Source organism: Mustela lutreola, chromosome 17 (assembly GCF_030435805.1).
Source record: "Mustela lutreola isolate mMusLut2 chromosome 17, mMusLut2.pri, whole genome shotgun sequence".
NCBI classification, from domain to species: Eukaryota; Metazoa; Chordata; class Mammalia; order Carnivora; family Mustelidae; genus Mustela; species Mustela lutreola.
Window position 1 is genome coordinate 251,372 of NC_081306.1, and position 26,236 is coordinate 277,607.

Below are 26,236 nucleotides of genomic sequence, written 5' to 3' on the forward strand. Positions count from 1 at the left end.
AGAGCTTGGAGAAATGACAGGACTGGAGCTTATGGCTAAGGAGAGCAGGGTATTTTCTTGAGGTAAAAAAAAATTCTAAAATCGATCATGGCGATGAATGTATTAACTCTGTATTAACTAAAAGCCATTGAACTGTGTGCCTGAAATGGGTGAATTCAATTATATCTCAATAAAACTATCTTTCAAAATAAGAGCCAAGAAGAGAGAGAGAAGAATTCAGGAGAAAACAAAAGAGAAAAAGACAGGAGGACAGCAGCCTGACCTCTGAGGAGTTTGGGAAGATGGGGTGGTTTATACCGCAGCTGCTGTTCTTCAAGCCTTCAGGCCCATTGGTGGAGTCCTCAGACTCACAAATCAGGCGCCAGCGTCTCCATGAGAGCTGCTTCTGGAAGGCAAGGGAGACAGAGGTAGCGATGTCAAGCACCCACTGGAGAGACAGGGAGAAAAAGTCAAACAGAGCCTGACAAGGATTTGGTTACCTGGGCCAACGACACCCTCCGATAGGACAAGCCAGGTGGGTAGAAGATGGTGACCTGAGTTCTGTAGGAGTCCTCACCCTGGTTTCTCACAGTCAGTGTCACGTTGACGTCTCGGAGACCACCCACCACCAGCGCATCCAGGCTGTGGGAAGAATAAGCCAGGCCATGAGATGCTGAGGGCTTCCATGTGGCAAGTCTGCCCTGGTGGGAAGGAGGCACAGATGCTTGGAGAGAGAAGACAGGGGATGGGGCAGCCACACAAACACCTCTGAAGCAGCTGCTCTGTGCCAGGCTCCCTTACAGGCCTGGAGAAGAACAAAGCACCAGGTTGTGGTGCAGATTTGCAGGTAGCAGTGAGGAAAAGAAACTCACCCCATAAAAGTGAAGGTGATGCTGAGGTCATCATGGCAGATGCCGTCACTGCCACAATTCTGCTCAAAGGGAAACTACCAAAAAAAAAAGAGAGAGAGAGAGAGAGAATATGATGGAAGGAAAGAATGAAATGATGTGAAATGAAACAATAAAACCAATTATTGAAATAAAATTACGTGAAATGAAATAAAATGTGCTTCAGTGATCTTGGCCTCTGGTCCCTTCCATGCTCCTGCAGGACCACAAGTTGAGGACTCACCAAAGCTGTGAAGTGTCTCTGAGCATCCACAGCCAGCAATGGCTGGAGGTTCTTGAATGAGGGCAAAGGCTTCCCCACCAGAGAGAAGTTGAAGTGCAGGATGATGGGGGTCACTGAGTCCTCTACACAATACTGAGAGATAACAGGGGTTTAAGAGTCTGCCTTCCTCAGCTTCCCAAGCCCACCCCATGCTTGAAGGACCCAGAAGTGTGGCCATCTCTTGCTCACCACTAACAGTAGCTTTAGGCTTTCACATTCTTGATTCAGCGTCAAAATCCTTGTCTGTCTGCGTGTGCTGTTCTTTGTCTCATCAAAGACAACTCGGGGATGTGGGAGACTTGGGTCCAGAGCCAGGTCATATGTAACGATGCTCTGGATCTCTCCTGAGGGGGGCAGGGCAGCATGGTGGTGAGGAGGCCAGCTTTGGAGTCAAACAAGCATGTGTTTGAGGTTCATATCTATTGCTCTCCAACCATATATGACCTCTTTGAATCTCCATTCCTTATTTTTAATTTGAGAATAATAATTGTACCTTCTTCATGGTGAAAATTAAATGAAATAGTGTCCATAAAGCATTTAGCACAATGCCTGCTACATAGCAAGTGCTCAATAAATGGCAGTTATTCTGTTACATCCTAAAATATTAAGTATATTTTCCTGGAAAGTCTCAACTTTTTTCTTTACTTTGGTCTTCAGAAGTTTGTGCTTTGGTATGGTACAATCTATAATATCTTATACATTGGTATCATATACTATGGTATGGTTTCCTGTATATTTATCCTTCTTTGATTTGGCAGAGAATCTTGATGTCTTTCATAGTTTTAGAAAATGTGTTACCACTATTTTGTTGCTTCTTATTCTCTCTCTTTCTTCTGTTTGGAATTCCAATTATATATTTATTAAATTTTCACTGTGTTCCATATGCCTTGTGATTTCTCTCGGTATTTTTCATCCTTTTTTCTCTCCGTGTGTTAATTGAAATATTTTCAGTTGATTTATTTTCCAGTTCACCAATTCTCTATACTGCTTCTAACCTATTAAATGTATTTATTGAGCTCTTAATTTCAGTCTCTGTATTTTTCAGTGCTATATTTCCATTTTAATCTATTTTATGAATTCCAGGTCTTTTCTAAACTTCACCACTTCCTCTTTTTTCTTGAAGATATTCACTGTAGTTATTTTTAAATTCCTAATAACTAATTCCTGAATCACCTATCAGTCTATTTCTATTATCTACTGTTTCTCTTGGTTGCTGGTCTGAATAGACATTGTTCCAATAGAAAGACCAAGTTGCTTACCAATCTCTCTCTCACATTTCTGTCTCCTCAGCACTGGAGAGTTCAACTTCTACTCAACTCCTTAGCTGCTATCTTCTACTGAGTTTCTTAGAGTCCTGACCTAGACATACATGGCTTAAGAATTCAGCCAATGACTTGAGAGGAATTCATACTGCACTTCTATGCAATTCTCTACTCTCCAACATTTTGCTCTCAGTGTCTTGCCATGCTGGCTGCCCGAAACTGACTGCTATCTCCTCAGCCCTGTAAGATTACTGCTAGAAACCTAATTTTATTTCCTTCCCATTTCTCCCTAGTACCACCGTTACAATTCCTCCATACCAAGCACAGTGCTACTTTTTCAGAATAGAGATAAAGAGAAAGTCAAGTCAGTTGTGAAAAAATGCATGTTTGAATGTTTTGTGAATTTGTGTCTAGCTTCATCAACCCAAACTCCCATTTAAATGAGTCATCTCTTGAGCTTGAAAAAAATCCTGGTTAGTTCACAGGTGTGGGGCCATTGCTTCTCTGGAGAACTGAGAGAGTAAGGGAGTACTGCATACTCACTTTTTGGTGGGGTTTGCTGGGGCTCTCCACCCAGCCAGAGAAGTGCCTTGTCACTCCAGCCAAGCTTATAAAAGCCTGCCAAAACCTGTCTGGAAGTTTGCTCTAAACTGACAGAAGGCTGGGAGGACTGGAGTGGTCCACCCATCAATGTCTCTAGTCATTTAACCCTTTCAGACTTACCTACCCAGCCTCACCTGCTCTTAGTCGGTCCCGTGTGTTCTTGCGAACATGGAGGCAAACTCTGACCTCTCCAGCAGTCTGGCCTTTCTCCACCTTTTCATGACATTCAAACACATTTCTTGCCACTTCCTTGGGTGTGAACTCCATGGTCACCTCAAGACGCAGCACAGGCTGGGATCTATAGGGACACCAGAGGGCCATCAGGGGCCTTCAGGCAATAAAGCCATTTCTTAAAGAGAAGATATTGGGTGTGCTCTAAAAGAAGTTCTCACCTGAGCAGCATCACATGGCCCTGGGCCCCTATAGCCAGGTCTACCAGTCCATCCATTGTGAGGTCCTGGCCCCCACTTAGTGACTGACCAAAATACTGGAGCCTGGGGGAGACCTGGGAGCCTTGAATCCTCTGAGGGTAGAAAGGGGGAGAGAAAGGGAGTGGGAAAGAATAGGAAAGTGTGTGATTCAATTGCCCAGAGTGACCCCAGGACGTATTGTCTGGGCTCCACTTTGGTCGCATCTCCTACAGCTTCTCAAGGAAATTAAGGCATTATTCAGCTTTAGACCACAGCCTTGAGATGACAACCAAAATTTCTATCAATTACCCAGGTTTTCCAAGAAAAACAAAGTTTTACAGGAAAGACATGACACAGCATGCTATTTGACTAAGCTGAATCTTTTCACATAGTCAAGATAATGCAAACACTGAATACTGATCTTACCAAAATTCTCATCTAAGGAGTGGAGCAAGAGGGCAAAAGGTCAGAGGTGGCAAGCTTTCTGAAAGCAAGGTCAGTCTTCACCTCCCACAATGGGAAGTCAATGTTAAAACAATAATGAAGCAGCAACAAAATCATGTCATTGAAAATTATGGAGAATCACTGAAAGAGCTGCAAGAAGTTTCAGGAGAAGAGAAAATAAAGAGGAAGTTACTGTGTGAGTGTGGTGATTGTTATTTTTCATAATGATACTTTAAGAATAATTTTCACTCTTTAATCTATGTGCAACATTAAAGAGGGCGTGTGATGAGCACTGGGTGGAAGGTGCAACTGATGAATCATTGAACTAGTGATGAAGTATATGTCAACTAACTAAATTTAAATTTTAAAAAAACACTCTACAAATAACAGCCAAATAAATTTAAAGGAAATTTTAAAAGTGATTTTTGTCATGCATTTAATACCACTGAATTGCACACCTGAAAAGTGTTTAAGATGGTAAATTTTATGTCATGTATATTTTACCTCAGTTTTTTAAAAAGTGATTTTCTCAACTGAATCGAAGGATGAGGAAGGATGAGTTCCTGGGAATGTGCCAAATCTTAGTCTAGACGGTGCTTACGCACCTTCACGGACACGTAAAAACTCATCACTTAAGATGGGTGTGTTTACTGGATGCACATTATGCCTCGAAGTTTTTTGAGAAAAATTTATGGTATTCTATTGGGAGGAAGTTTTGTTTTGTAATTAAGCATAATGTAAAATTAAGTAGCTGGGAAAGCCACAGCATGCTTACTTATCCTAGCACTAACCACTCTCCTCCCTAACCATAGAAAAAAAGCGAGACAAAACACAAACAGTGGAACAGGATAGGATAAGTAGAACAGCAGAAAAGGACAGAACGATCTTTTTTTGAAGATAAAGTAAAACTAGAGCCTTCATACCCCAGATACACAGAGAAGCAGCAGGTGTGAGTGAAAAAAGGCCTAATGATAAGAGTCACACAACGGTGGAAAGAGGCTCCATGATGCAGAGAGAAGAAAGGCAGTGGTTCTTAGCCCTGGCAGCAACTAACAGACACCTTTCAAATACTAGAGTGGGTTTAGCATGTAAGTGATGAATCACTGAATTCTATTCCTGAGACCAATATTGCACTATATGTTAACTAACTATAATTTAAATAAAATTTTAGGGCGCCTGGGTGGCTCAGTGGGTTACGCCGCTGCCTTCGGCTCGGGTCATGATCTCAGGGTCCTGGGATCGAGCCCCGCATCGGGCTCTCTGCTCAGCGGGGAGCCTGCTTCCTCCTCTCTCTCTCTGCCTGCCTCTCTGCCTACTTGTGGTCTCTCTCTGTCAAATAAATAAATAAAATCTTTAAAAAAATAAATAAATAAATAAATAAATAAATAAAATTTTAAAGACCCAATAAAATAATAAAGATATAAAACTTTTAATAAATAAATAAAATGCTGGAGCCTACATGGTATATACTATTCTATTTATACGAAGTTCTAGAATGAGTAAAACTAATCTATGGTGGAAAATAATCAGAACAGTGGTTTCCTTTCTAATAGAGCAGTGTCAGAAACTGACTGGATAGTGGCAGGAGAGAACTTCCTGGAGTGGTAATTATGTTCTATATCTTGATAGGAATGTGGGTTACACAGATGTATGCATTTGTCAAAATCATTGAATGGCAAAGGATTTGTGCATCTCCTATCTATGAATGTTATCTTAAAAACAACAGTCAGTAAATATTGAATTCTAATTACTGATATTCTGACTAGATATATTTAACTAGAATATCCAACTAGATATTCTAAGTAGTGAATTCTAGTTAAGTACTTAAGTAGTTAAGGGCATTGTAACTTACTTGGAAATGCATTAAAAAACAGGATAGACTCATGGATGGATAGAAATAGAGTGAATCAAAGAATGGAGTTGAGGGAAATTGGAAGGGGAGGTGAACCAGGAGAGACTGTGGACTCTGAAAAACAATCTGAGCACTGGGTGTTGTGCAAAAATAATGAATACTGTTATGCTGAAAATAAAAAATAAATTAAAAAAAAACAATCTGAGGGGTTTTGAAGGGGCGGGGGGTGAGAGGTCGGGGTACCAGGTGGTGGGTATTGTGGAGGGCACGGATTGCATGGAGCACTGGATGTGGGGAAAAAATAATGATACTGTTATGCTGAAAATAAAATGAAAAAAAAATAAATAAAAACAGAAAACAGAAAAAAAAGAAATTTTAAAAAATGGATGTGTGATAACATAAGTGGTCAATGTTAACTGTAGATTCTAGGTTGTAAATATATGGGTGTTCGTTATACAGTTCCTTCAACTTTGCTGTAAATTTGAAAATTTTCTAAATAAGATGCTGGAAATTTCTATTGATAGCTGGGGCACCAACTCCAGACTAATTAAATTAGAACCCATACTAGCAGGGCCTAAGCATCTGTGTTTTTTTAAATCCTTCAGGTTATTTCATTATGTTGACAAGATTGAACCTCTGGCATGAGAGATCTGGCAGGTGCTATGGAGGGACTGGAAGGAAAAACACTTAAGAAAAATGTGAAGCTGGAAAAAAGCCAGAGACCCAAGGGTGGAAGCGCAGTGGGTGTGATGGTGGTGACGGGAAGGAACCAGACTGTGGGAGTCCCTCTACATAGTGGACTCCATCTAGCAGGTAACAGGGAGGTATTTCAGAGAGGAAACCAGTTGTGGCAACCAAAATTTCAAGTGGCCAACTACCAAGATGGGCTACATAATTTGCAGGATCCAGTACCAAAAATAAATAAATAAATAAAAGTGCAGAACACCTTGTTCAAAAATTAATAACATCAAGAAAGCAAGAGCAGCATTAAACTAAGAGCAAGATCCTTCTTACTTTCAGTACTAAAACTAGGACAGATCTGAGCAAAACAGGACTATTGGTCTCCCTACCAAGATTGACTGAGATTCAGAAGAAAACAATGCCTACATCCCAACACTTCCAGCTGGTCAGGTACAACCTCTGAGCTTTAATCTCCTCATCTAATCTATAAAGTGGGAGTGGTGATGTCCCATGCGCCTCCTATAGTTGTGGCAAGAATTTCCATAAAATGTGTTATTACTTTTAAAGTTTCTGAATAGTAGTATTGGGAGAATTGATCTGGCAGCCATGGGGATGCTGAATGAGAAAGGAACAGATCAACAAAGAGGCTACTGACATGATGGGGACAGTGACCCGACCTTACCTGGCTATGGGACAGACTGATGCCCAGTCCTGAGGTTCCATGAAAGACGTAGACAGCACCCTCGTTCTCCTGCTCTCCTGGGGCCCCGATGGCCACGTCTGTCAGCTTGTCCCCATTCACATCCCCCAGCACCGTCATGGCTGCCCCAAAGCGGCCCCAGGGATGGCCCAGCTCCCCGCGGAGAATAGCCCCACACTGCCACTTAGCCCTCTGTTGAATAAAAAGAATGTCAAGTCCCAACCCAGGCAACTCCTCAACTCCACACCCAGGTCACACCCAGCCCAGGCTCCAGGAGCCACTTACCCCCCGAGGCAAGGGGCACACAGACACCTGGCCTCCCCTTGTCTGCTCATAGTAATGGGGGGCCCCGATGAGGACCAGGTCCGAGTTGCCATCTTTGTCAATATCCACAGAGCAGAGGGAGGACCCAAAGTAGGAGCCAATCTGAAAGAGATGAGCCCAGGATCACATCTCTTGCCACCAAAATCAATGTGTGAGTGTTTTCTCCCTGTGAGGGAAAAATCATACCAGCTAGGGAAAGGACTTAGAAGCAGATGTTATTTTCTTTATGATTCAAATTCTCATTTGAATGCACTGCCAGCTAGAGGAAAATATTAGAGAGGTGATGCGAAGAGGCTGAGTATTGACCAACAATGGTGTGCCAGGGAGATGATTAGTACAGCAAGGAAGAAGTTGAATTGGAAACTACACAGAAAAGCCTAGGAGAGAATACAGAATATCTTCAATGTTGACCGTCTGGCTAGTAAGGAATCAACTGGCTTAAGTTAAAAATAACTTCCTGCAGGAATTTTTTTTGCATGGTATTGAGCAGTATTGTCTATCTTTTAAAATAATTTTTAAAGTATGTTTCCAAAAAACAAAAATATGTTCAATCTGTAGAATTTACCCACAAGACTCATCCATTTAGTCATTCATTCATTCACTCATTTGTTCATTCATTTACGAAGTTTTGCTCTTTGCTGAGCATGAGACTGAGTCGTGGAAACACAGTGCTTTCCAGGGCTCTCCATGGAGCAGGAGACAAACAGGGAGATGTATTTAGCAATTTCAAAGTGGGGCAAGTTCCAGGAAGGAAAAGTGCCAGAGATGTCAAGACATGAGTCAATACAATCTGATTTCTGCACCACACACCATTGATGAAGGCCTCACTCATTGCCCAATAAAGGCATTTAAGCTTTCACCTAAAGTCAGTAGGATTTTTTTGTCTTTAAGGTCAAGTTGATTAGGGAGTAATTTATATACAATAAAATTCAGCCTCTTTAGTACAGTTTTGTAAGTTTTGACAAATGCATGAAGTAATGTAACCACCACCAATGATCAAGATACAAGTTTCATCACTCCCAAAATATTCCATGTTCTAATGTAACCAACCTCTCTCTCCAACACCAACCCTGACAACCACTGATCTGCTTTCTGTCCCTAAAGTTATTCCTTTTCCAAAATGTTGTATGAATGGAATTGTATGTAGCCTTTCATGTCTGGCTCCTTTCACCGAGAGTAATGAATTTAAGATTCAGTCAGGTTGTTACATATATAAGTAGTCCATTCCTTTTTATTTCCAATATTTCTGATATTCCATTATATGGATGTACCACAGTTTGTTTATTCATTCCCCAGTTGAGTGACACTTGGACTGTTTCTCGTTTTTAGCAATTATGAATAGAGCCACTGGAAGCATTCACATACAGGTTTTCATGTGAACATCTGTTATTGTTTTTCCTAAGTAAATACCTCAAAGTGAGATTGCCAGTATGGTAACAGCATATTAAACTTTGTAAGACACTGACAAATTGTTTCCGAAGTAGGCATGCCATTTTTCATTCAGGCAGAAATGTATGAGGATTTTAGTTGTTGCACATCCTTGCCACGACTTGATATTGCCAGTTTACTACCTTCTGTTAATCATTCTCATAGCTATGTGATAGTATCTAATAGTCATTCTAATTTGCCTTTTTGTAATGATTAATGACATGGAGGATGTTTTCATGTGCTTACTTGCCATCTCTGTATCTTCTTTGGTGAAGTGTCTGTTAAAATATTTAGCTTACTGGGATGCCTGGGTGGCTCAGTCAGTTAAGCGTCTGCCTTCCGCTCAGATCATGATCCCAGGGTCCTGGGATCAAGCTCCACGTCAGGTTCCTTGCTCCGTGGGGAGCCTGCTTCTCCCCCTTCCCTTTCTGCTTCCCCTGCTTGTGCTCTCTCTTACTCTCTGACGAATAAATAAAATCTTTAAAAAAATATTTAGCTTGTGCTCACTTTGGCAGCACATATACTAAAAAAAAAAAAAAAAAAAAAAAAAACAGCTTACTTCTTAATTGGATTGTTTAATTTCTTAGTGTTGAGTTTTTGAGAATCTTTTATATATTCTGGATATAAGTCTTTTGTCAGCTACATAATTTAAAAAAGAAGGAAAATTGGCAAATATTTTCTCCCAATCTGTAGCTTGTCTGTTCATTCTCTTAAATGTATCTTTCTTTTTTTTAATTATGTTATGTTAGTCACCATAAAATGAATCATAAATTTTGATGCAGTGTTCCGAGATTCATTGTTTATGTACAACACCCAGTGCTCCATGCAATACGTGCCCTCCATAACACCCACCACCAGGTTCACCCAACCCCCATTCCCCTCCCCCTCTAAATTGCTCAGTTTGTTTCTCAGAGTCCACAGTCTCTCGTGCCTTGTCTTCCCCTCCAATTTCCCCCAATTCACTTTTCCTTTCCTTCTCCTAATATCCTCCATGTTATTCCTTATGCTCCACAAGTGAAACCATATGATAATTGACTGTCTCTGTTTGACTTATTTCACTCAGCATAATCTCCAGCCCCATTCATGCTGATAGAAAAGTTGGGTGTTTGTCCTTTCTGATGGAGGTGTAATATCCCATTGTATATATGGACCACATCTTTATCCTTTTGTCTATTGAAGGGCATCTTCACTCTTTCCACAGTTTGGCGACCGTGGCCATTGCTGCTATGAACATTGGGGTACAGATGGCCCTTCTTTTCTCGACATCTGTATCTTTGAGGTAAATACCCAGTAGTGCAATTGCAGGGTTATAGGGTAGCTCTATTTTGAATTTCTTAAGGAATCTCCACACTGTTTTCTTTTTTGTTGTTGTTGTTGCTCTAATTTTACAATTTATTATTTTGAATTATATACTCAGTGCAATTAGCAAGACAGCTATTTTACATCTCTGTGTTTAGATTTTTTTAATTTTTAATTAATTAATTAATTAATTTTCAGAAAAACAGTATTCATTATTTTTTCACCATACCCAGTGCTCCATGCAATCCGTGCCCTCTATAATACCCACCACCTGGTACCCCAACCTCCCACCCCCCACCACTTCAAACCCCTCAGATTGTTTCCACACTGTTTTCTGAAGTGGCTGCATCAACTTGCATTCCCACCAACAGTGTAAGAGGGTTCCCCTTTCTCCACATCCTCTCCAACACATGTTGTTTCCTTCATTGTTTATCTTTGCCATTCTAACTGGTGTCAGGTGGTATCTCAATGTGGTTTTGATTTGATTTTCCCTGATGGCTAATGATGAAAATTTTTTCATGTATCTCCTAGCTATTTGTATGTCTTCACTGGACAGCTATGTATGGAAGAATGAAACTCGACCATTCTCTTACACCATAAACAAAGTAACTCAAAATGGATGAAAGACTTCAACATGAGACAGGAATCCATCAAAATCCTAGAGGAGAACATAGGCAGTAACCTCTTCGACATCAGCCACAGCAACTTCAAGACATGTCTCCATAAGGGGAATCCTCTTACACTGTTGGTGGGAATGCAAGTTGGTGCAGCCACTTTGGAAAACAGTGTAGAGATTCCTCAAAAATTTAAAAATAGAGCTACCCTATGGCCCTGCAATTGCACTACTGGGTATTTACCCCAAAGATACAGATGTAGTGAAAAGAAGGGCCATCTGTACCCCAATGTTCATAGCATCAATGGCCACAATCGCCAAACTGTGGAAAGAGTGAAGATGCCCTTCAACAGACGAATGGATAAAGAAGATGTGGTCCATATATACAATGGAATATTACGGAGCCATCAGAAAGGATGAATACCCACCCAACTTTTGTATCAACGTGGATGGGACTGGAGATTATTCTGAGTGAAATCAGTCTAGCGAAGACAGTCAATTATCCTATGGTTTCACTTGCAGAGCATAAGGAATAACACGGAGAACATTAGGAAAAGGAAAGGAAAAGTGAATTGGGGGAAATCGGAGGGGAGACAAAGCATGAGAGACTGTGGACTCTGAGAGACAAACTGAGGGCTTTGGGAGAGAGAGGGTGGAGGAAGGGTGAGCCTGATGCTGGGTGTCATGGAGGGCGCGGATCACATGGAGCACTGGGGGTGGTGCATAAACAGTGAATCTTTGTTCACACTGAACACTGAAAAATTAAAATAAAATTTTAAAAAATTTAAAAAGAGTCATTTGTGGTTTATCTCCCTCTGGTTTCATCTTATTTTATTTTATTTTATTTTATTTTATATTCTTTTCCTTTTTTGTTCTGTTCTTTTTCATCCTTTCTTTATGAAAGTGAATATTCTTGTTTTATTTCCAATTTTAGGGGGTAAAAGTTCTATTTTTTAGTGTGATGTTAGCTGGACTTTTTTAAGGTTTTGTTTATTTATTAATTAGAGAGAGAGAGAGAGAGCATGAGTAGATGGAGGGGCAGAGGGAGAGGGAGGACCAGACTCTCTGCTCAGCAGAGAAACTAACCCCTGAAACTAATAATACACTCTATGTTAATTAATTGATTTTAAATTTTTTTAAATCCAGAAAAGTGGAAAAAGATCACTGCCAAATCTAAGTTTACAAAAATTAATGTGATTCCTCCTAAGAGGTTTATAGCTTTATTTCTTGCCTTTGGGTTTTTATCTATTTTGAGTTAATTTTTGTATATCATGAGGCAGGGGATATCCAAATGTCCAGAACCATTTGTTGAAAGATTACTTTTCCCCATTAAATGAACTTGGTACCTTTGTCAAAAATCAATTGATTGCAGACATATAGATTTATTTCGGGACTGTCAGTTCCATTCCATTGATCTGTAGGCCTATCCTTTTGCTGGTACCACACCATCTTAATTACTGTAGATCGGCAGTAAGTTTTGAAATTGGAAATTCTTCTCTTTCAAGATTATTTTGGCTATTCTGTGCCCTTTGCATGTCCATATTAATTTTAGAATCAGCTTGCCCATTTCTCAGCACTACTGAACAAGCCTTGCATTCCTGGATAAACCATATTTGATCATGATGTATTATCCTTTTTATAAGTACTATTTGTATAGACTTAAAATTTTATTAAATATTGCTCTGTAGTCAACAAAGAGTTTTAAACTGCAGATTGATATAAACAGTTTCTCATTTGGAAAGGTCACCCTCCCTCTATGGATTAGAGGGAGACAACACGAACCTATGAGAGACCAGCAAGGCTACAGCTAGGTCCACAGGAAACATGATGATGGCCTGGACCAGGCTGATTTCAGTAGAAACGGAGGGAGTGGATAGATCTGAGATTGATCTTTTTCTTGCCCTTGCTCCCAGTGTGTTCACCCACACGCCCCAACCCCAACATGCACACCCTGAGCTCTCTCTTGCTCTCTCCCTTCTTCGGTGCTTTATTTCCCCATTCTTCACTTCTCTAGTTCCTCCCCTGAACTATCACTTTCTCCAGGAAACCTTCCCCAATACTCCTGTGTGGACGCCCCTCCCATTTGCTCTCATAACACCCAGACTGTCCCAGTTTAAGTATTTATCACCGCTGACTATAATTTGCATGTGTAATACCTGTGTGTGGTGAAAGAGATCACTAGCTATCCTTCTCCATGTGATCTCGGACTACACACACAGAACAGAGAAGTAGCATCACACCCACAGTCGGCTTCCTGGAATTCCCTACACATTCTCCCCCACCCCACCCCTTGTATGTGTCAGGCACTTATGCCATCAACAGTCAACTTGTGTGGATAAAACCTATGAAAAGACCATTTGAAGAATTTGAGTAATCGCAAAGAATTATGAAAAACAGACTAAATTGGTTTCATCCACATATGATGCATTAATTACCGGTGAACCAGTGATGAAAATTAAAGGAATACACACAGAACTACAGACACAGCATCATGAGCACAGTACTATTTCAGGAATTTGCAAGGATAATTGGAACTAGAAATTTTTGCCTCTCATACCACATAAGATACTCCACATAAGATGAAATCACACTGCTTTTGCAGGAGTGATACTCAAAAATTTAAACCCCTAGGGCTGCTCAGGCACTGAGCAGGGGCTTAGCTGGAGTATGTCTGAACTCCTCCTCTGAGGTGACCTGTCTGACCTCATAGTTGCTGGATCATGGGGAAGTTCAAAGAGTATTAGGGAAGTGCTCTGCACTTACCTGGCTGCCCTTGATAACACCACTGCTCTCCCAGGTACCAGCACTCTCTCTGAACATCACCACCAGGCCAGTGTGCTGATATCGAGGTGCACCAAGAACCAGGTTTTGTACCCTGCTCCTCAAGATGACTTCAGCAGCATAACCTGAAGATGGTGATCTGGAGAAGGTAAGTGTTTCCTTCACAGACCCTGCTCCCTCTGAGAGACCTATCCCTTAAGTAGGGGCAATGCAGTAGCCCCATGCTTAGTAGGTTGGGATAACTGGACCCTGCACTATATTCCCCTTTGTTAACATAATTAAATTGAAATTTTGAAATTTCTGTCCTTACAGTTATTCCAAGGGTCCAAAAAGAGCCAATGATATATATGTTAATTGAATTAGGCCATATCCTGACCCCTTCTTAAAGTTACCCTGCCCTTTCCACTTACCCAAGTAAGCATCATTCATGTCTGAATCTACCCTGGTTGTGTTGATGAAGGTAAATTTATCCTCTGACACATGGAGAAAGGCTCCACCAGCCCAGTCAAAGCTTCCCACAGCACCTAGCAAGAGACCATTCTGGGAAACAGGGTAGAACAAGATTGAGCAGCCTGCAACTTCAGTTCAATATTTATCAAAATTCCAATAGCATTTTTCACGGAAATAGAACAAACAATACTAAAATTTTTGGAACCACAAAAGACCCCAAATATCCAAAGCAATTTGGTGCAGCAACTGTGGACAACATAATGGAGGTTCCTCAAAAATTTTTAAATAGAATTATCAAATTATCCAACAATCCTACTTCTGAGTATTTATCCAAAGGAAATGAAAACCCTAAATCAAGAGATACCCCACGTTCATGAAGCATTACTTACAATAGCCAAGACACAGGGACCCCTGGGTAGTTCATTCAGTTGGGCATTCAACTCTTGATTTCAGCTCAGGTCATGGTCTTGAGGTTGTGGGACTGAGACCCACGTTTGGCTCCATGCTCAGCATGGAATTCACTTGAGATTCTCTCCGTCTGTCTCTGCCCCTCCCCCCACTCACACTCACTCACTCTCTCTTTCAAAATAAAATCTTGAAAAAAATAATTTAAAAAAACAATAGCCAAGGATGTGGAGAAAGGGGAAGCCTCTTACACTGTTGTTGGGAATGCAAGTTGGTGTAGCCACTTTGGAAAACAGTGTGGAGATTCCTCAAAAATTTAAAAATAGAGCTACCCTATGGCCCTGCAATTGCACTACTGGGTATTTACCCCAAAGACACAGATGTAGTGAAAAGAAGGGCCATCTGTACCACAATGTTCATAGCATCAATGGCCACAATCGCCAAACTGTGGAAAGAGTGAAGATGCTCTTCAACAGATGAATGGATAAAGAAGATATGGTCCATATATACAATGGAACAATACTCAGCCATCAGAAAGGATGAATACCCAATTTTTGCTGCAACACAGACAGGACTGGAGATTATGCTGAGTGAAATAAGTCAAGTAGAGAGAGTCAATTGTCATATGGTTTCACTCGTGAAGCATAAGGAATAACATGGAGGATATTAGGAGAAGAAAAGGAAAAGTGAATTGGGGGAAATTAGAGGGGGAGACAAGGCATGAGAGACTGTGGACTCTGAGAAACAAACTGACAGTTTTGGAAGGGAGGGGAATGGGGGGATGGGTGAGACTGGTGGTGGGTGTTAAGGAGGGCATGTATTGCATGGAGCACTGGGTGTGGTGCATAACAATGAATCTTGGAACACTGAAAAAATTTAAAAATTAAAAATTTTAAAATACCCAAGATATGGAAATAATCTAACTATCCATCAAGGCATGAATAAAGAAAATGTGATATATAATACAAAGGAATATTATTCGACCATAAAAAAGAAAATCCTGCCATTTGTGACAACACATATGTGCCCACCTTGAAGGCATTATGCTAAGAAAAATAAGTCAGAGAGAGACAAGTAGGGTATGATCTCCCTTATATGTGGAATCTAAAGACAAAACAAAACTCAATTATATAGATGCAGAGAACAGATTGGGGGTTGCAAAAGGCAATGAGTTGGGAGGGTAGGCAAAATGGGTGATGGTGGTCAAAAGGTACAAATTTCCAGTTATTAAATAAATAAATGCAGGGATGCAATATAAAGCATAGTGAGTATACTTAGCTAAATTGTAATGTATATTTGAAATTGCTAAGAAAATAAATCTTATTACCAAGAACCAGTCCCAAATGGAGGCTATAAAAATTAGAGTGAATGAGTCAGAAGAACAACTCAGTGATATAAAAGATAAGATGACAAAAAATAAGGAAACTGAAAAGAAGAGAGAAAGAGGGCACCTGGGTAGGTAGTTAAGCATCTGCCTTCAGCTCACATCATGATCTCAGAATCCTGGGATCAATTCCCACATCAGGCTCCCTCAGGGAGCCTGCTTCTCCCTCTGCCTGCTGCTCCCCTTGCTTGTACTCTCACTCTCTCTCTGTCTGTCAAATAAATAAAATCTTCTAAAAAGAGAGAAAGAAAACTACTGAACAATAAAGGCATGCTTAAATAGAACTTAGCAGTTCCATAAAATGAAGTAACAGCTTGATAGTAGGGATCCCAGAAGATGAGGAGCAAGGGAGAGGGACAGAAGGGTTATTTGAACAAATTATAGCTGTGAACCTAATCTGAAGGGAAGGAAACAGGCATTCAAGTCCAAAAAGTCCATAAAAATGGGCCAACACATCAGCATATGATAATGAATTTTTCAAATTTCAGAGATAAACAGAAAATCCTGAAAGCACCTTGGGACAAGAGGTCCCTAACCTCCAAGGGTAGAAACATAAGTTTGTCAGCAGACATGCCTACAGAGACAGGGCAGGCCCAAAAGAACTGGCATGATATATTCAATGTGCTAAATGGGGAAAATATGCAGCCAAGAATACTTTATCCAGAGAGGCTGTCATTCAAAATGAAAGGAGAAATAAAGAATATCAGTACATAGTCTCTCATGATTCACCTCCCCTTCCAATTTACCCCAACTCCCTTCTCCTCTCCATCCCCCCTTGTCCTCCATGCTTTTTGTTATGCTCCACAAATAAGTGAAACCATATGATAATTGACTCTCTCTGCTTGACTTATTTCACTCAGCATAATCTCTTCCAGTCCCATCCATGATGCTACAAAAGTTGGGTATTCATCCTTTCTGATGGAGGCATAATACTCCATAGTGTATATGGACCTCATTTTCCTTATCCTCTGAAAAACAATCTGAGGGGTTTGAAGTGGCGGGGGGGTGGGAGGTTGGGGTACCAGGTGATGGGTATTAGAGAGGGCATGGATTGCATGGGGCACTGGGTGTGGTGAAAAAATAATGAATACTGTTATGCTGAAAATAAATAAATTAATTTTTTAAAATGGGGGAAAAAAAAGACTTTCAGTACAAACAAAAATTAAATGAATCTGTGAACACTAAACTAACCCTGCAAGAAATATTAAAGAGGATCCTTTGAGTAAAGAGAGAGCCCAATGGTAATAAAGACCAGAAAGGAACAGAGACAATCTACAGAAATAGCAACTTTACAGATAATACAATAGCACTAAATTCGTATCTTTCTCTTTTTTTATTTTTTTATTTATTTTCAGCATAACAGTATTCATTGTTTTTGTACCACACCCAGTGCTCCATGCAATCCGTGCCCTCTATAATACCCACCATATCAAAAAATGGGCAGAAGATATGAACAGACACTTCTCTAATGAAGACATACAAATGGCTATCAGACACATGAAAAAATGTTCATCATCACTAGCCATCATGGAGATTCAAATTAAAACCACATAGAGATATTACCTTACACAGTTAGAATGACCAAAATTAGCAAGACAGGAAACAACATGTGTTGGAGGGGATGTGGAGAAAGAGGAACCCTCTTCCACTGTTGGTGGGAATGCAAGTTGGTGCAGCCTCTTTGGAGAACAGTGTGGAGAGTCCTCAAGAAATTAAAAATAGAACTTCCCTATGACCCTGCAATTGCACTCCTGGGTATTTACCCCAAAGATACAGAAGTCATAAAAAGAAGGGCCATCTGTACCCCAATGTTTATAGCAGCAATGGCCACGGACACCAAACTGTGGAAAGAACCAAGATGCCCTTCAACGAATGAATGGATAAGGAAGATGTGGTCCATATACACTATGGAGTATTATGCCTCCATCAGAAAGGACGAATTCCCAACTTTTGTAGCAACATGGACGGGACTGGAAGAGATTATGCTGAGTGAAATAAGTCAAGCAGAGAGAGTCAATTATCATATGGTTTCACTTATTTGTGGAGCATAACAAATAGCATGGAGGACATGGGGAGATGGAGAGGAGAAGGGAGTTGAGGGAAATTGGAAGGGGAGGTGAACCATGAGAGACTATGGACTCTGAAAAACAATCTGAGGGGTTTGAAGCGGCGGGGGTGGGAGGTTGGGGGAACCAGGTGGTGGGTATTAGAGAGGGCACAGATTACATGGAGCACTGCATGAGGTGCAAAAACAAGGAATACTGTTATGCTGAAAATTAAAAAAAAATAAGTAAAAAAAATGTATCTTTGGGGGGGAAAATTAAAAATAAAATGGAATAAAATAGTAAAAAAAAAAAAAAAAGAAAGAAAGAAAGAAAGAAAAGAAAGTAATGGGCAGAAGACATGAATAGATACTTTTCCAAAGAAGACATCCAGGTGGCTAACAGAACATTTAAAAAATGCTCTACATGCTATTTTCCAGAGTGGAGGGAGACAAACCATAAGTGACTCTTAATCTCACAAAACAAACTGAGGGTTGCTGGGGGAGGGGGTTTGGGAGAAGGGGGTGGGATTATGGACATTGGGGAGGGTATGTGCTTTGGTGAGTGCTGTGAAGTGTGTAAACCTGGTAATTCACAGACCTGTACCCCTGGGGATAAAAATATATGTTTATAAAAAATAAAAAATCTAAAAAAAAATTGAACAACTCAGGAAACAATAGATGTTGGCAAGGATGTGAAGAAAGAGAAACCCTCTTACACTGTTGGTGAGAATACAAACTGGTGCAGCCACTCTAGAAAACAGTAGGAAGTTTCCTCAAAAAGTGAAAAATAGAGCTACACTATACCCAGCAACTGCACTAGTCAGTATTTACCCAAAGGATACAAACATCGTGATTTGAATGGGCACATGAACCCCAATGTTTATAGCCACCAATGTTCACATAGCCAAAATATGGAAAGAGGCCAGATGTCTCGTGACAGACGAATGGATGAAGATATACTGTGGAATATTACTCAGCCATCAAAAAGAATGAACTCTTACCATTTGGGGTGACATGGATGGAAATAGAGAGCATTATGCTAAGTGGAATAAGTCTGAGAAAGACAAATACAGTATGATTTCACTCATGTATAATTTAAGAAATAAAACAGATGATCATAGGGGAAGGGAAGGAGCAAAGGGAAAATGAAATCAGATGAAAATAGAGAAGGTAGTGAAGAGATGCTGAGATGCTGAGCTTAAGGAAACAGACTGAGGGTGGCTAGATGCAACTGATGGATCACTAAATTCCTCCCCTGAAACTAATAATACACTATATGTTAACTAAATTGAACTTAAATAAAGAATTTTTAATTTTTTTAATTTAAAAAAGAAAATAAATCTTAAAGTTTTCATCAAAAGAAAAATTTTTGTAACATATGTAGTGATACATATTAATTAGACTTATTGTAGTGATGTTTTCACAATATACACATATATCAAATCCTTATGTTGTACACTTGAAGCTAAAATCTTTTTTTTAAAGATTTTATTTATTTGTTTGATAGAGATTACAGGTAGAGAGGCAGGCAGGGAGAGAGAGGAGGAAGCAGGCTCCCTGCTGAGCAGAGAGCCTGATGTGGGGCTCAATCCCAGGACCCTGGAATCATGACCTGAGCCAAAGGCAGAGGCTTTAACCCACTAAGCCACCCAGGCACCCCTTGAAGCTAAAATCTTATCATATATCCATATCTGTGTCATATACCCTCAATGACAACAACAACAAAAAAAAAAAAAAAAAAAAACAGGATTAAAAAGGGAAAGAAAAGGGACCGCTGCTCCCCATCAAAGAAATGCCTCCCAACAAGTACTCATTGCAGATAAAAACCACCAAACCTCTTGCCCAATCCCAATTTAATGAAGGACCACTTACAGAGGTGACGGCAGCACTGAAGCCTTCCTGAGACATCTCATGCTCAAAGGAGCTGGTACTCCCTGTCTGAGTACCTGAGAGGAAGAGAGATTTCTATAATAAGGAAAGCAGAAGAGCTGGAACTCAAATGCTATGGTGACCAGACAAAAGGAGGCTCAGATGGCAGCTATGCTGAATTAGAAAGTATATACCCCTTTTATAAAGATGTAGCTATTTGGCTCCAACTGGTTTTTGCCACATGAGAATGCAGTCTAATGTTCCAACTTTTTAAGACAAACCATAAATCCAAATTGTATATGAACCCTCCCCCAGTTTTTTAAATTCTCTTAATCAGTTAACATTTATTGAGCATCCTCTATGGACCAGACACTATTCTAGACACTGGAGATTCAACAATGAAACACACACACAAATATTGGCAGCATATCCAAATTCTTGGAAAAATAGTGTGTGAGGTTTGGCTCCCCTACCCTCCAATTTTCCAGCCTATCGCCAATGCAAAGTAGAGATAAAATCCAGATCCTTTGATTTCAAAGGAAATGACCAAGAGAGGCAAGAGTTGCTGGAAACTAGAGGAAGTGGAGAGAGTTGAATTAATCCTAAGAGTCAAGATATCAAGGGTTAGGAAGTCCTAGTTTCTAAAGGAGAAAGGCATATTGGAGGGTAAAGGACTGCCTCTGGAGCTGCTGCAGGAATGCAGAACCTTAGCTTACCCTCAATTGCAAATATCTTTTCCTGGAGCTGGTTTTGAATGGTCTTCAGAGCTTCAAAGTTATTCACCCGGAACACATGATCACGAGAAGGCTTGGATGCAATGATATTAAGCTCTTCACGATTTTTTGGAACATTGAAAGCATCTCCCACCTGTTACCAAGGACAGTGACAATCAGACACCATCTGGAGTTAACTGTCTCATTCAGCAAAAAAAAAAAAAAAAAAAAAAAAAAAAAAAAAAAAAAAAATTCTGAAGGAAAAGATTCTGAAACAGAATATGTCAAATGAGGGAATGCACCATAAGGCCCCTGGGACAGGGCCACCAAGTTGAGTAAAACAGAATGCCCTGCATGGGGCATTCTGTCAAGGAAGTTATTAGGAGCTGAAATACAGCCTTTGGTTCCTTTGTTGTGCCATGTCTCCTGGTGTGGGGCTGACGTCTCCCCAGAGTAAAGAGAGTCTTTTCCTCTTTATGAAGAGGTTTCCTACTTGTCAAACCATGCACCAAAGATGATACATTTTTCTGTCATACGAGGTAATGTGGTAGTTTGACTACAATGATGATCTGAACTCTTTACCTGTTCCTATATCCAAGCTCTTTCCCCCCAGAACTTTGCTGTATCTTCTCACTCATGAAAGAGTAACCTACCCTGCTTCCATCTCTGGGTGCAGCCATGCATCTTGCTAATATCCATTGGCTAATGGATATTATCATAAATGATGCAGACAGAGGCTTCAAAGAGTGTTTGCAACACTTTAATTTGCTCTTTTGTTCCCCTGCCTTCACCATGAAGACATGTCCAGGCTAGCACACAGAAGGATCACACAGGGAACAGAAGAACCAAGTTACTCCAGTTGTTCCAGCCGTTCTAGTCCAGCAAACAGACATGACTGGAAACCCTCAGAAATGGAGAGAGCTCAGCCAAGATCAGCAAAGCTGCCAACCAACCTTCAAATGAATACAGATATAAGAGAGAGCCAGTCAAAATCAGAAAAACTCCTCAGCTGAACTACAGAATCGTTTGTTTCAAAGACTGAATTCTAATTTGTTACACTTAACTGATATAGGCCCATATGGGCTAGAAGTGACCCTTGGCCCACCTTGGTTTTAGGGATATTTTCAAACTGAAGGGAACGTATATCCAAACAGAAACCCTCCACAGAAACATCAGGCCAGAAAGCCACATCTCCTACCCCAATGACATAGCGAATGATCCCCTCTCTGTCTGCTTCAGGGATGACATCCTTGTAATCCAAGGGATCATCAAACTTCTCTCCATCTGTGATGACAACTAGGATCTTAAAGACATTCTCCCGGGCTCCTGTGCTACTGTGAAATAGTTCTCTTCTGTCCAGGGAAGAGGAAAGAAAAGTCAAATGTGAACAGACAGAGACACTCGTTATGCTAGGGAGGGAATGTCAGTAGTCACAGGCACGGATGCAGCTAGGAGAGCTTCAGGCTCCCCTGGAATGAACATGGAGATGTGGTTGCCCCAAGACCTGGAAAGGCAGCAGGAGAAGGGAGAAGAGAGGAAGGAAAGGAAAGCATCACTGCCTTTATATACGTTTGCATAAACTGATTTTTTTTTAATGATTCTTTTTTTTTTTAAAGATTTTATTTATTTATTTGACAGAGAGAGTTCACAAGTAGGCAGAGAGGCAGGCAGAGAGAGAGGAGGAAGCAGGCTCCCCACTGAGCAGAGAGCCCGATGCAGGACTCGATCCCAGGACCCTGAGATCATGACCTGAGCCAAAGGCAGAGACTTAACCCACTGAGCCACCCAGGCGTCCCCCATAAACTGATTTTTTAACTGAGTATTATACCCTTAAATTAAAACAAATTTTTAAGCTTAATTGGGCTTTCACAAACCCTTCCTGGTTTGATTCAACAACTCTCTAGCTCATCTTCCTGAACTTCTGTCCAACCCCCACCCTCACCTCTACACACACACACACATCACATCATATCAGAGCGAACTTCCAGAACAAGATATGGTGACATCTCCCCACGGCTTAAAACATTCAGTAGACCCCCACCCACTTTTCAGTTGCCTTAAGTGACCTGGCCTCAACTAGTCTCTGCAGCCTCTCTCTCACCTTCCTCACATCTCTCCTTCACTCACAACCCGTCGCTCCTGAGTGCGCCCTGCGAGTCTCTCCTCCACCTGTACTCGGGTCCCTTACCCCGTCCCTGTCTGAATAAGCCCCTTCAATCTTCAAAGTCCAGCAAAAAAAAAAAAAAAAAAATCACTTCCTCCTTCCACCCTAAGCGAAGATCTTCTTGTGTGCGTTATGTTAGTCACCATAAAATACATCATTAGTTTTTGGAGTAGTGTTCCAAGATTCATTGTTTAAGTACAACACCCAGGGCTCCATGTAATACATGACTCCTTAACACCCATCACAAGGCTCAGCCATATCCCCATCCCCCTCACCTCTAAGACTGTCCGTTTGTTTCTCAGAGTCCCCAGACTCTCATGGTTTGTCTCCCCCTCCGATTTCCCCCATTTCACTTGTCCTTGCCTTCTCCTAAGTCCTCCATGTTACTCCCAAGCAAAGACCTTACACTACTTTGCGGATTCCTGTGGCAGTGTGTGTTCTCCCATAGAGCTGTCTTATTGGCTTCACCAGAAATTCTGGGTCAGGGTTTTTCTTGAACTGATTGAAGGTGAAATGAAGCCGGAAGTCTTCAGAGAACTGCATCAAAGAAAACTGGGAACAGGCATCTGCCATTACATTGGAGAAGATGACTCGCCTCACACTTACCCATCTCCCAGGAAGCTTTAGATAGATCTTGAAACATTGCAGTCTCCAAATCCCTCCAAATTCTATACAGTCCCCAATCCTTCCACCTCACCAGGACAGAGATCTGCCATCCGCTCCCACTTCTAAGTACTAGAACTCACCCAGAGAGGATATGTGAGTTTTATCTCCCATATCAACCCTTATCAATGAGCCAGAGTCGTATGCTATACAGATGGCTGGAAGAAGCTGAAGCTGCATCCAGACAGAGAAGGAAAAAGAATCATGAAAGAAAACCATGACCAATTTGCAATTTAACAATGTCTGCAATAGAAGTAAAAGGGGGAAGTGGAGACCTGGATGCCATATATTTGAGCTCTTTCCAAACCTACCCATATGCCCTCACCAAGGTTTTGGACTTCTTGAATAGATCCATCACAGTTGAGACAAAGGCCTTCATCCGCTGAAAGTCACTCGGGATGATGCTACCAGAGCCATCAATCAAGAAGGCAATATCACTGTCTTGCCGAGGGCACTCTTGGGGAACAAAAGAAAGGATGAACTAATTAAGTACTAGTACATGCACTAACTAAATGCATTCATTTTTTTTGCATGTCAGCTCTCTGCTAAGAAGTCAAAATAAAAGGTAAACAATATCCAACCCATGTTCCACACTTAATAAAAACATGGACACAATCTCATGATCACAGCCACTATGAAGAAGACATCTGCCAGAAGATGCCAATGTTACTTTTTTTTAAAATTTCTTTTCAGCGTAACAGAATTCATTGTTTATGCGCCACACCCAGTGCTCCATGCAATACGTGCCCTCCATAATACCCACCAACTGGCTCCCCCAACCTCCCACCCCCCTGACACTTCAAACCCCTCAGATTGTTTTTCAGAGTCCATAGTCTCTCATGGTTCACCTCCCCTTCTAATTTCCCTCAACTCCCTTCTCCTCTCCATCTCCCCATGTCCTCTCTGTTATCTGCTATGCTCCACAAATAAGTGAGAACATATGATAATTGACTCTCTCTGCTTGAATTATTTCACTCAGCATAATCTCTTCCAGTCCCATCCATGTTGATACAAAAGTTGGGTATTCATCCTTTCTGATGGAGGCATCATACTCCATAGTGTATATGGACCACATCTTCCTTATCCATTCGTCCGTTAAAGGGCATCTTGGTTCTTTCCACAGTGCCAATGTTACTTTTGAAGATCAACAAAAGATAAACAAATTTTCATGAATACAAGTAGATTCACATAGCTGAAGGAAGAAATAGAAGTAAACAAGAAAAACTACAAAATTTAAAGATGCTTGTAAGGACATCATACTTGCAGATAGATGACTACTGCTTAATGATTCCTTATCAATTTTGTGATGTTTTCATTAGCCATTCACAAGAATAAACACAGGAAATGTTAGGAGAAGCAAATAAAAATTTGCAGGAAGAAACTGAAGCCTTTGAGTCTATAGTAGAATCAATTCAGCAGATGTCAGCATATTAAAAAGTTCAATTATATGCAAAATTTGGGAGCAAAATAAACCTTGATGCTGATGAGAGTTAAACATTTTATAATACTTTTAAAGATCTGTTTAATAAACTTGAATATTGTTTAATACAATTTAGAATATGGATGAAGTGTGGGAAAATTTGGTAAATTCTGCCCAAGGAAGTCAGGAAAAGTAGTAGTATTAGCTCAGAGCTAACTCTGAGAAGGAGAAATAATTTGCCAGAAATACAAAGGGTGAAATAAGTTCCAGGAAAAAGGAACAGCACATACAACAACATGCTGGATATCCTCCTCTTTCTGTTCCCAGCCCCAAATCCACTTTCTACCTCCTCCAACTGCTCTGCATCCCAGGAAGTCAGCCCACGTAAACCACATGCATTCGGGATTCCTTTGCCTCTGATTTCTACTTGGATTTGCCCAATTAGGAGCCTCAGTAGAAGACGGGAAGGAGGGAAGAGTGAGATCAGAGTTTTCTCCCCTTACTCCCTTCCTGGAAGGTTGCTTTGGGCCAGCTGTGGCCCTCAGTGGAAAAATCACTGCTCCTTCAAGGAGGCACACTCCACACAACTCTCTCCTTCTGAATTCTCATTACTTCTCCCTCTCCTTGTCCAGTCAGCCTAGGAGTGGTAACGGCTCTGCTGCTGCTTGCCCTTAGGGTCCACTATAGTTCCCTAGGACTCTAACAAACCTTTAAAATTAGTCCCTTTGTAAATAAACCTTCTCAACTTATTTTAACTGGAGTGTACCATCCCTGACTGATAAAAAGGAAATGAACTTAAAATAATTCTGCAGAATTGAGGGATTGAAATGGCTCTACTAAAATCAATCTATGTGAAGAGAATGGAGATAAGCCTATGTCATTAAGCAGAGGAAAGTTGGGAAGGGCCTTTCCATCCCCCCAAAATAGTTAGACTTTGTCCCTTAGGCAGTGGAAAGCCACAGAAGTTTTCTTAGAAAAGGAGGTGAGGGGATCTTTTTTGTATCTAGAAAGATTACTGTAGCAATGGAAAGTTTCTAGCCACTCTAATCATGGTTGCCAAACCCTGGAAACAACCCAAACATCGTTCAGTGTGTGAACAGACTGTGTTCCGGGACTACTGTAAATCTCTGCGATGGAATACTGTTGGGCAATAACAAGGGAAAGAACTAGTGACACAACAACAACATGCATGAACAATGAGGCAAATACCTCATGCTAGTGAAAGATGCCGATCTCAGAAGGTCATAATTCCATTCATGGAGCATTCTTAAGACAAACTAAACAGTGATGGAGAACAGACCAGTGAGTGCCAAGGGCTAGGATGGAGAGGGAGAAGGCAGCTAACTATAAAGAGAGAGCACTGAGGGGCCCCTGGGGGGTCCAGTCGGTTAAGTTTCTGCTTTCAACTCTGGTCATGATCCCAGAGTCCTGGGATAGAGCTCCACGTTGGGCTCTCTTCTCAGCGGGGAGTCTGCTTCTTCCTCACCTTCTGCCTGCCACTCACCCTGCTCAGACTCGCTCTCTCTGTGTCAAATAAATAAATAAAATATTTTTTAAAAGAGAGAGAGCGTGAAGGAT

The 26,236-nt window shown here is 40.9% G+C and overlaps 1 protein-coding gene across 5 annotated transcripts in view; it reads right to left on the reverse strand.

Annotated features, from left to right (window-relative positions):
* The window catches only part of ITGAM (integrin subunit alpha M), a 44,372-nt gene that overhangs the window by 6,888 nt on the left and 11,248 nt on the right, over positions 1–26,236 (reverse strand). For 4 of the 5 annotated variants that reach the window (XM_059154719.1, XM_059154718.1, XM_059154717.1 and 1 more), the window contains exons 6-21: positions 23,564–23,694; positions 22,982–23,127; positions 21,610–21,763; positions 20,415–20,565; positions 19,702–19,775; positions 13,957–14,086; positions 13,529–13,671; positions 7,387–7,527; positions 7,084–7,293; positions 3,407–3,537; positions 3,149–3,312; positions 1,339–1,493; positions 1,111–1,242; positions 852–925; positions 480–621; positions 263–385 (exon numbers count right to left, since the gene is read on the reverse strand). In XM_059154719.1, coding sequence (XP_059010702.1) covers positions 263–385; positions 480–621; positions 852–925; positions 1,111–1,242; positions 1,339–1,493; positions 3,149–3,312; positions 3,407–3,537; positions 7,084–7,293; positions 7,387–7,527; positions 13,529–13,671; positions 13,957–14,086; positions 19,702–19,775; positions 20,415–20,565; positions 21,610–21,763; positions 22,982–23,127; positions 23,564–23,694 — 2,201 coding nt within the window. Of the gene's footprint in view, positions 1–262; positions 386–479; positions 622–851; positions 926–1,110; positions 1,243–1,338; positions 1,494–3,148; positions 3,313–3,406; positions 3,538–7,083; positions 7,294–7,386; positions 7,528–13,528; positions 13,672–13,956; positions 14,087–19,701; positions 19,776–20,414; positions 20,566–21,609; positions 21,764–22,981; positions 23,128–23,549; positions 23,695–26,236 lie in introns of all 5 variants that reach the window. The other variant, XM_059154720.1, reaches the window with a different exon arrangement.